General features: G+C 44.4%; 1 protein-coding gene across 1 annotated transcript in view; it reads left to right on the top strand.

Moving 5' to 3' along the window:
- The first annotated feature begins 1942 nt into the window (after positions 1–1942).
- Positions 1943–11231, top strand: part of cntnap5l (contactin associated protein family member 5 like) — a 48656-nt gene continuing 39367 nt past the window's right edge. The window contains exon 1 of the mRNA XM_028979523.1: positions 1943–2120. Within this exon, the coding sequence (XP_028835356.1) occupies positions 2000–2120 (121 nt within the window). The 5' untranslated portion in view covers positions 1943–1999. The remainder of the gene's footprint in view (positions 2121–11231) is intronic.

Raw genomic sequence — 11231 nt, 5'->3', positions numbered from 1 at the left:
TGACGTGGTATTAGATTAATGGACCTTTCAAATCACCACGAGCACACAAAAACACACATATTATATGTGAACTGGGAACTGTGCGTTTTGATGCACGTATGATCTTCTAACAGATGCTTATTTTGATAAAGAGGAATACACAACAAGGCATAGATAAAGTGCCATTCACAACAGCATAACAGCATTTGTCTGGAAGAGTGGCACCTGCGACAGTCTCCGCTGCATGTGCATTGTTCTGATGCATTTAAGGTAGCAGCTTCGCTCAGAACTCAGTGTTCTCCTTTATCGCTGCTATAGTCACTGGTGGTGTTTACTTGACCCATATCTTGGCTTAGAAGAAGCATTCCCAACCACACATGAATGAGGGGGGGCTTTACTGGGATTTGAACCCCTGCTGTCTAGTGCGGGCCTAGTCAGAAGTATGATTTATACTTTATACTCTGCACAACACTTCTATCTAATACTAAAGAGGTTTGTCTTTGAAAATCTATTCATGACTACTTCTTTTTTTAGACGGCTCGCCCTTGCATATTGTAAACAAAGTGAAGTGTATCATGTTCATGTCAGTACTTCGAATTCCTTTTGATGCTTCAAGAGCTCCGCGCTCCCCCTTTTAAAAAGGTTTCTTCTCCATTCAAGTCGATTTGGAATATGGAAAGTCACCTCGTCTTTAGGCTCCTTCACAGATTCTTCCTCCTCGCTGGAAGCATCTTTAGTCTCTCACCCTTCTTCTCACCAGGAGTTCAGTAGGTAAGCCATGCATTAATGAGGTGTGAGTGTGTGTCTCTTTGTGACATGCGCTTCCATTTCCCCCTTTCTCTCTGGAACGAGATCAAACCCCTTCTCCTGGGGGATCTTCAGAGATAGAGTTGTTGCTTTGCCTAAGTCCTGGTGGCATGGTTTAGTACAGCACTGCAGGCTGAAGTCACACATGTTAGATGACTTTCGAACCCTTCATTTGACCACGGACCTATTAAAGCTGTTGAAAGTGAAAGTGAAGTGATTGTCATCGTGAAACACTGCATCACAGCACACGGTGACACAACGAAACCAGGGACGGATTACAGATTACAGCGGGGGCGCTGCCCAGGGGCCTTTGGGGCCCGTGGGGCCCCTAGCCCAAAACAATTTGCAACGCAAACATTTTTTTTTCACATTGGAGAACTTGCAATGCGTAAATCATGGGGCGAGACCGATCTTTTCCCATGGTAATAACCAGGCTGCTGAATAGAAATGGGATGATTAGCAAAAGTGCTTTGATTTAGAGCATGAATTGTATGCCATTCAAATAATAATTGTTATGGTACGATCTGGTTGTGCTACGTTGCTACCTGTCTCTATAAACAGAGAGACAGGTAACCTGGTGCTAACATTAACGTGAGGTAATGGCATTAGGCTGTACTGATTATAATTTGAGATCCAACTTACTGTATCAACTTAAGCCACCTTCTTTTCGCTTTTTCCGAGGTAAAAAGCGGCAAAAGATCTTGTCCATATCATTCTGCTTTTACAACACGGCACACCGCACTAGTTTGGACCCACAAGTGGCATGGTGACCAGCAACTAGCCATCCCAGAAAATGCTGGCGTTATTTAGTTCTTTATTTTGGGGGGGGGCACACGACCCATAATCCGTCCCTGAACGAAACGTGTCCTCTGGTGAGCAGTGAGCATGTCTAATATGTCCATTGTTTTTCTTCTTACCAATTTAGCAACTCCTTTGAAGTGAACCGTCCTGCTTCATAGGCGTGATAGAATGCGTTTGACGTGGTGTGTGTGTGTGTGTGTGTGTGTGTGTGTGTGTGTGTGTGTGTGTGTGTGTGTGTGTGTGTGTGTGTGAAGGCAGAAAGCAGAGAGAGAGAGAGGTAGAGAGAGGTAGGGTTGAGGTAGAGGGCTGGTCTGACGCGTCTCTCTCGCCCGTGACCGCCCTCTCATCTCTCGCCTGGCTGAGGCGCACTCCGTGGATCCGCGCGTCTCGGAGAGGACGCGCCTTCGCCGGGATGCTGTGCCGCTGGGATTCGGGGGGCATGGAGCGCTTTGGCGCGGGATCTCGGAGACGCTGCTGGCTTTTTGCTTTCGCCGCGCTGAGCGTCCTCGGTTCTGCTCGGACGGGGAACAACTGTGAGTAACTTCGGTGCGGGAGCTGGTGCAGAGTTGTTCCGAATAAAAGGGCTGATGTTGACGTCCGGGAAACTGAGTTCGGCTCATTTCGGCCCCCTGACAGTCTGTGGTTGTTTTGCAAATAAAAGGCTGCGGTTAGTCAGTTTTACAACCATTTTACAATATCGAATCATCTCAAATATAATATTCCCTTGCTGTCTGTGTGTGTGGAATACCGAGGGTGGTAGTAGCCTAGTGGGTAACACACTCGCCTATGAACCAGAAGACCCGGGTTCGAATCCCACTTACTACCATTGTGTCCCTGAGCAAGACACTTAACCCTAAGTTGCTCCAGGGAAACTGTCCCTGTAACTACTGACTGTAAGTCGCTCTGGATAAGGGCGTCTGATAAATGCTGTAAATGTAAATGTAAATGTAAATGAGTCATTCGACATCCATGAACTCGCGTAATTAATTGAGTTACTTTGAATGAATTGAACGATTGTGTTATTTGTATTTAAGTATTTAAGTGTCAGATTTAGTTAGCAAAGTTTAGTTTAGTGTGTATACACATATACAGGGTATACTGCTGAATCTTGAATCTGACAGAAAAGAAAAGCCCCGGACCTTTTTTGTTTTCTTTGCAAGTCTCGCGATATCTGTCGATGTCCGAGTTCACGTAAACAGCCGTAAAAAGTTGGCGGCACCTGGTTTTGTGTAGCTGGCTAGTTGACTACCGCAGGCAGTGTGAAACGTCCGCGTTTTCGTCTCAGCGGTCGGGTGAAGCATCGGAAAGGTGAAAACACGCACAGGGACGACGGTAAACACGCGCGGAGAGACCCTGTTTGTCGCCAGTCCCTCCTCTGGCGAGGTCCTTTTTACTCCACAGAGGGCAGAAGCAGAAGCGGCCTCGTTTCGACCTGGAATATTTCCATCGCAAATGCGGACAGAAGAGATGCGTGTGGCGGCTTCTCGCGGAAATAGCAACACATTTTATGCGGCGTTCAGTCCCTTCTGGAGACGCTTTTATCGTTTTCAGCATGCAGGAACGCTGTTGTTATACACGTAATAATGCTGCACGTTGTCATACATTTTTTTAATCAGTTACCTACTGTTACGCTATATACAACTGGCAAGAAAAAGTGTGTGAACCTTTGGGAAATGTCGTGGGTTTCCGCATTAATTTGTCATAAAATGTGATTTAGACCCATTTTTCTTGCCACTGTATGTGCACAGAATGGTTATTTCAGAGAGCCGCTGGTCTCCGCAAGGCAGCATTCATCCACCTCTCAGAATTGCTCTCTGACACTCGTTCTCACATATTTTTTTCCACATTTTTAAAATTATTTTTGTCACAACAACAAGAACTATGAATAGGACATATTCTCGAGTAAGTGTAGTTGACACAACAATCTGTCATAGCCAGTCACTTAACAAGTCATTCAATATGGAAAGAGGGAATAATAATCTGTTTGCTGCTGTAAATGGCCTTATTATTCATCTCATACCATCATTATCCCACTTCCTGCAATGTGCATTACAGATTTACACCTACTGCACTGAGTGCACTAATGAAACTGGACAAATCAAGTGAATAGTGAAGTGAACGGATTGATTATCTTGCTATAATGGCAAGTGTCAAAGGGGAAATTAATAAATAGAGGCAAGTGAAAGGATCTGGGCCAAATGGTGATGGATGGATGACTAGGCAGTGTTAAAAATGCTCCAAGTAAGGACGACCTGTGAAGCACCGACAGGTGTCATTGGCACCCTTATGCATGGGGAGTCTAGGCTTGCCAGTCTGGTCTGATCCCACACAAGGATGACTGTACCATACTGCTGAAAGCCTTACACTGGTCATGATAGAAAGTTGTCAGAACGCACAGTGCATCACAGCTTGCTGCATATGGAATGTGTAGAGTCCATGCTGACCGCTGTCCAGCACTGAAAGCTGAAACAATGGGCGTGTGAGCCATAGAGTGATAAAATGCGACCTGGTCTGATCATGTTGTCTTTAAGATCACTTTTAGGGTTCATGTGCTAAGGAAATGCAGCAGAATTATCATTCAGTATTATGAACCATGGGTGTGTCCCAGTTAGGCTGTATAGTTCTGGTGCTGGATTTAAAGGCTGAATGCATCACAGCAGATGAAAACATTTTAATGGAGGCGTGGCAAGGCTATCCAAAACCTAAGACTCAAATATAGTTGTGAACCTTCACTCTTCTCATGACTCGATTTGATTAGATTATGATTATCAGTGCCTAGATATCAATGCCTCGCTATGCATCCCACAAATGGCAGAAAAACAGCTGATTTAGACATCCGTTTTTCTGGTCATTGGAGAAAATCTAAAGCCGCTTTCAGTCCAAACGCGACTGTGGCGCCACAGTCACCACCGGACCTACTTTTTACAGAGAATTTTTCTACCGTCGGCAGAAAATCACCAAGCAACGTCATTAGGATGTAATCGATAATGTTCTGCACTGCATCGATGCAGAAACGTCCACGTCTGCATGGCAATGCATCGATTATACGATTCATTTTAACACCCCTACTTTCAAATACAGTTAAAAACATGCGCTCTTATGCCATCATTTTTTCCGAACAGTGCAGCTGTCACAATGTAATCGACAGAGGAACACACTTTTACAACGTTCCTCCAGGATAAGATAAAAAAAAAAGAAACTGATTCATACCTTGTTGGAAATGTTGCTAATGTGATGTGAGAGGTGCTGTAATTATCATTTAACAACGGTTGGAGACTGCAGGCGTTGGAAAATGCAGCTGACAAAAGGCCAAAGAATTATCACGTATTAATCTTGAACATCATCTCCGCAGTCACTTCCTGACTTGCACCATCTGTACAGCAGTGTTTCTGTGATAAAGGTTAATGCGACTTGTTTCAAGTCTACTCCACACCTAACTACAGGCTGCCTTACTGAACGTTCACTTATCCAACTCTTCAGACCTGTCCAGGGCTGATAGCGATCAAGCACGTATCTCATAATCAAAAGCGCTGGAGCATTACCATAAAAAATCTTTAAGTGCTTTTCATCTGATGTTGCGTTCACTCACTCATTATTTAATTTTTTACATCCAATTGCCACGGCATCTGAAATGCTTCAGTGAGGAAGAAGTCCCTCTGTTGTGGCTAGCTCAAGTGTGTGAGTGATGGAGGGAGTCCTGCATCATTCATACCCTTCATCTTCAGCACAAGACTCAACCGCGGCGGAGGGCGTGACGAGAGAAATTGGAGTAGCATGGCGTCTGCAACAGCAATTTGTGCCAACTTAACCTTAAGTGCCATTCCCAACGGCAACAAGATAAAGTACTGCCACATAGTTGACATTTTTTTGTGGTGGCTTAAAACATTTAGCGGTATTTTCAAACTGGCGTATTTTCTAAGCATGGGCCATGTTTGCTTCAGTAAAGTTGGACGTGTCCACATTTTTTTTGTAAGTAAAAAGTAAGTGATTTTTGCACATTTGGCGTGTTGACGGCCACGGGTTTTAATCATCCAGAATGAGTAAGCAGCCTGCGTGAGACCTGTCAGTCATGAGGCTCCTCCCATTAATACTACATTATTATGGAGCATGTTCTGTCCAAAAGCAATAATTAGACTCTAAAAGAGTTTCTTGTTTTCATGTTTTTTTTTTATTATTTGTGACGCTCAGTTTGAAAAAAGTGCCCATGGTCTTGCGTCATCTTGAATGTCCTTTTTGCAGTAGGCTGACAGCAGTTTCTGAATGAAAGAGAATCATGCCCTGGAGATAATAACCTGCTATTAAAGATGCATGCATGAATTAGGTTGGGATGTTTTCACAATCTGAACAAACAGACCTACAAACGTATCTTACAAAATGCATGTGGATGTAGTGTGCTAGTGACAGGCAGGCGAATGTTTTTTTTTTAATATATACATATTATGTATTTATTTTTATTCTAGGACGCATCCACTAGGGTTTGTTAAGTTTTGTTCTTTCTGTCAGTTCAAAGAAGATTTATCCTGCGCCTGTTTCATTCCTGAATTCTTCCGGCAGATTTTGCATGATTGTAGCTTTTACCAGATTCACAAAATGTCCTTGACACCAGTCTTTTCCCCCAGAAATCAAGCAGGTACTTCTTAGAGAAGGAACACGGTTGATTTTTTTTTTTGAGAAAGGAAAACAGTCCTTCTTGTTTAAAACTGTTGTCAGTCATCAAGCCACAGTTATTTTGCACAGTTGTCCCCCAAAGAATCGTATGAGACTTGGCTGATTTCATTCTTAAGCATTTTAGCCTCTGCTTGACGACAGTTTGCATGTTGTCTTACATAAGGTTTAATCATTGACTGTACATCTGATCATTTTACAGCGAGTCATTTCAGGACTACATGGAGAGTGATTCATTCAAATCCCCTTCATTTGTGTTGACACTTGGTATTGGTAGCTGGTCTTTTTTTAATCTGGGTTGGGGTAAAATCATCATTTTAGGAGTAATAAAAAAAAATTTTCATTTTGAAGTCATTTTTTTTATATAATGTGTGCTCTCTAGCTTTCAAGCTACAATCATACATTTAAAAAAATGGACAGACAGATGCTTTCAGCAGATTCTCCTGATGCTTTACAAGCTGCATTTCAGTGGTAAAGATTAGGCTAGTCATCTGTCACTCTGATGAAGTAAAGGGGGGTTTTAATACATATTTTTAATATCGTGGAATATTTGGTTTTATAAGTTCATGCCAGGTCGTGTAGCCTACATAAAGGTTCGTACACTAGCTGGAACAGCTTGAACAGTGCTGATTAATACTCTGGCAGATAATATTCCAGGCTGGATATAATTGTGCACAATACCACTGTGTCTGTCAAACTCAGCCCCTCCATCTTTCTGCCTCTGGCAGCCTGTGCGCCGGACTCTGGCGGGGTGTGCGTCGTCTCTGCATGACGGTACGCGCTCACACAGTGGCCAGGCTCTTGACACTGACATCCTGGGGCGCCGATGCTTTTGCACTGTCTGGCAGCATTTTGTATTCCGACCACTTGCCCAGCGGGTGCCTGTCACATGGTGATGTCAGGTCGCTACCGTTTCCCCCCCATTTTATTCCTCCCTCTGGTGTGGTGGCGGGGGGCTTGTGGTCCAGGCACGAGTGCAATTGTCAAGTGTGAGCTCGCTCTGTGTGGCATGGAAAATATTGAATGCTTTCCTACTGTTTGGGAGCGAAATATTTTCACTGGCCCGGCTGGAGGAAAACACTGTCTACTCTATTCTGGGAGGACACGCAGTCATTCTCTTCATTTGAAAGCGAATATGTCCTCCAGGGTAATCGCAGCTCAAAAAGTGTCTCATATCTTGCCCATCACCTTGACCGCACTGTTGTCTTTAGCACCAGTAAGTGTAAAACATAAATATCCTATAAAAGAACAATGCAACAGTTATTCATTGTCCAACATGCATTATAGCCAGACAACCTGGCTTAAGAATATGGTCCTTTTCAAACCAATTAGCTGCTTCTATTTGACTTGTTTTGGAGTATAAGCTGCGAAGGACACTCTGGTCAAGTCCTCAATGTGTTTTACCATATGTGTTATGATTTTATTTCAATTGGCAGAGTCACTCTCCTATTGCTGGCTGTCTAGCTTTGGATTCCCTTTCTTCTGTTCTCCCAGCAACCTCATCTGCTGTAAGATCATTACGTATGTAACAGTGCCTGACTACCTGCCCTGCCTTGTCAGTTCAGTTTTCCTTATAAAGCGCTTGTTACAGTGGTCGTGTTCAAGATGTCCGTAAAAGAGCCCCAGAGAAAAGGAGTGCTTAATGAACACAGTTAATATTAATGTGCTAATATAAGATTGCGGAAGACTTTACTTTAGCTCAAGTTATTGAAGTTATTTATTGTCATTTCAGCTACATATGTTAGACAGTACACAGTGAAATGAAACGTTTCTCTGTAACCTGCTACATGTAACATTTAAACAACGTTACATACTGACATAACGTGCATGTGTGGCTAACCGGCTACTTAAAGTGCAAACCTTTACAGGACACAAGCAGTGCAAGACGAGCAGTGCAAGAATAACAATACAGACAGCGCTAAAACGCAGTGATACTGCTGTAATAGAAATGTAATACAGAACTGTTCTGAACATAAGAGGTTGGGTGTGTGTTTGTCAGTGCAGAGTGGAAAGTCCCTGAGTGTTCAGGTGTCTGATGGCCTGTGGTATGAAGCTGTTGCACAGTCTGGAAGTGAGGGCCCAAATGCTTCGGTACTTTTTTCCGGATGGTAAGAGGGTGAAGAGTGCATGTGTGTAGAGTCCTTCACAACGCTGGTGGCTTTCCAGATGCAGCATCTTAACTTTACACCTAACATTACAACTCCTGTAAACTTTTATTCTGTCACTGCTGCTTCAATGATGTGCTGAAAGCTAAAATTTTTCTTGAAATTTAGCTTTCTGAAAGATGCAAGGCAGCATGCCAGATTTTCATGATCCCCTCCATCTCCGGTTCCCAGACAAAATAAAGCAAACCCCAGAGCCTGGTGTCTTGCTGAGCTTTCAGATATTCTAAATTCTTAGAACATTAGAAACATCATGATTATTGCACAGACTCCTGTGGAATATTTGCTCCAAAGACATTTTTACAATGTTCCCGTGTTACATAATAAAAAAAGGAACACCACTCGTTGAAATTTGCTGAAAGCACAATAAATCCATGGGTATTGTTGAGTGTTGTTTGCACCGATAATTGCACCACAGTTGTTATCCCACTCCTGCCGAATGACTTGACAGCCAGGTCTTGCTGAAGGGCATCCCAGAGGTGCTCTGTGGGCCAAGGTCAGGAGAAACTGCAGGCCAGGGCAGCAGCTGCTCACAGGCTTTAAGGTGATGTTTCACGGTGCCTGTCAGGTCATCACGTTGCCTTGGTTCTGTTGCTCAATTGTTCAGACAAAGCTCTAAATAAACCTCTTCTTGCTAAAAGAGCATCTGACATCTATAAGCATTGAACACAGACTTGGCAGAAGGTCTCAGATCATGGCTGAGAAGTTGCAGTATGGATAAGTGGATGCAGGACTGAAGGGACGAGGAAGCCTAAAGTAAAGTCCAGACAGTCCAAAAGCTGGTAATCCATAGTAGGAAAAAAATTCAAGTGGCTAAATCCACCCCTTAAAAAAAAACAGAAAAACATGGACAGTCTGTAAATCCAGTTCAGAGAAGAGGTAATCCAAAAAGCTTGCAGAAGGTGAAATTGGACCATGTCCAAGCAACACGTGTGATCTGATTGACCCTTTAAAATGGCCCCGCTTGAGGTTTCCAGATTGTATCCTCCTGGTGAGGCATATTTCAGGGATCACCGCATCCTGACTACAGCCAAGTGAGATAGGAAGGGTGGCATATTGTATCTGTTTTATCTCTTTCACATAACGTGTCATTCTAAGCACTTGCATATCCTTGCAAGTGCAAGTCATTTGGAACGTTGATTGTTTCCAGACACAACGTCAGAATGGCAAGTTTTGGAATAGCAGGTCTGACATAATTGTTGGCCTTGGTAAAAACAAACGAGTCCCTTACAGAGCTATGTGAGTGGGGACCTGAGCGACGCACAAAAGGACGGCTGCATGCCGGAGAGAGTCCCACCAGGGCTTAAAAAGGCGTTCTCACTCCAAAGCGCATCATCTGCAGCTCACTTCAAAGAGAATGGCACACATTCCTCTCCTTTTTTCTCACTCCTCTCTTTCATAATCTTGGCACTCTTCTCCCGCAGAGCCTTGATCCTTTGGGGTCATGAAAAGGTCTCTACAAACAAGGCTGCAGAGTTTAGGGCGGGGCGGGGGGGGGGGGGGGGGGGGGGGGGTGGGGGGGGGGGGCAGTCGGGGTTCAAATTGTCAAATCAAGACTCCCCTGCACCGGCTGGTGGTGTAGGGCTAAAGACAGGCTTTCTGACAACAAGTGCAGAGGGGCCGAGTGTGGAGCGGAGGCAGGATCTGGGCAAGAGGCCTCGGTAATGATGAGGCTACACCGAGCATTGCAGATGGAGATCAAAGCTGTGGGTGGGCGTTTCCAAGACGAAGGAGGGGAAAAAAAAGAGGGAGATTAAAGAGAGACGAACAAAATCCCCTGACTTTTAACGAGGAAAATTAAGGCCGCGGCTAAGTGTCGGATGAATGCAAACAAACAGAGGCGACCCGCAGACAACGCGTCCCAAATCATCTTGGGGTTTACCCGCATCTCCGTTGCGGCCTACGGCCAAGGCGCTCAGCTTCCTCGCAAGCTCTTAAGAGCTGGGGGTACAGGCTTTTCGGTGTGTACACAGCTCGGATAAATACTCAGAGGATTACTGTTCTCTGCTGCACGGTCAGCTGCTCTTTGATTGCATTTTTTTTTTAAATCAAATGGCCTAGCCGAGAGATTAGCATTAACAAAGTTTTAAGAGTTTGCGCCGACCCTGTGGCTCCGTGTATTAGCAATGAATATGCTCAGACATGTGGAGGATTCTGTCCATTTCTCCATGCACGTTTCAGTCACAATTAAACCGGTGCTGACTCGGCCATTTCAAATTTTAAAGTGGTTCTCTCAACTCATACCTGACCCTCAGCCTCTCCGATCACGATACAGCATGCGGCAGAAAGTGCTGACGTGTGCTGGACCGGCAGAGTAATTTAGCGAATGATCCTGTTACAAGGGAGTCTTGAGTATTGAGTGCTCGGGTTGATCTGTGAGGGTATGATTAAAAAAAAAAAAGCAGCAATGGGAACGTCGGTGAAATCTGCTAACCTCCCTGCCTAATTCCGCCCATTAATCAGTCTAAGCATGGTGGCTCATCGCTGGCTAATCGATGCCTTCAGCTGTGAATAGAAACCAAATACTGGTACGTGGAGGCTTTGTTTGTCCGTTGGCTTATTTGAGGATGGGTTTTCGTTCTTTCAGGCAGCGCCGGAACCCGAGGGGGTTTGTGTGTGAGAAAAGGGAGGCAGTGAGAAGTTTAGTTGTTTTTTTTTTTTTTAACAATAATCCCACACACACACAAACAAACACAACCTGCCATCTCTAACCGTGCACTGAATGTAAGCGTATTCCCTCCACACGAATACACATGAGACTGGGAAGGTGCGATCGCTGATTCTGTCACGCCACTTGCCTTTATCGGGGTTTTGTAC

Source organism: Denticeps clupeoides, chromosome 5 (assembly GCF_900700375.1).
Source record: "Denticeps clupeoides chromosome 5, fDenClu1.1, whole genome shotgun sequence".
NCBI classification, from domain to species: Eukaryota; Metazoa; Chordata; class Actinopteri; order Clupeiformes; family Denticipitidae; genus Denticeps; species Denticeps clupeoides.
This window is presented reverse-complemented; position numbering and strand designations above follow the sequence as displayed.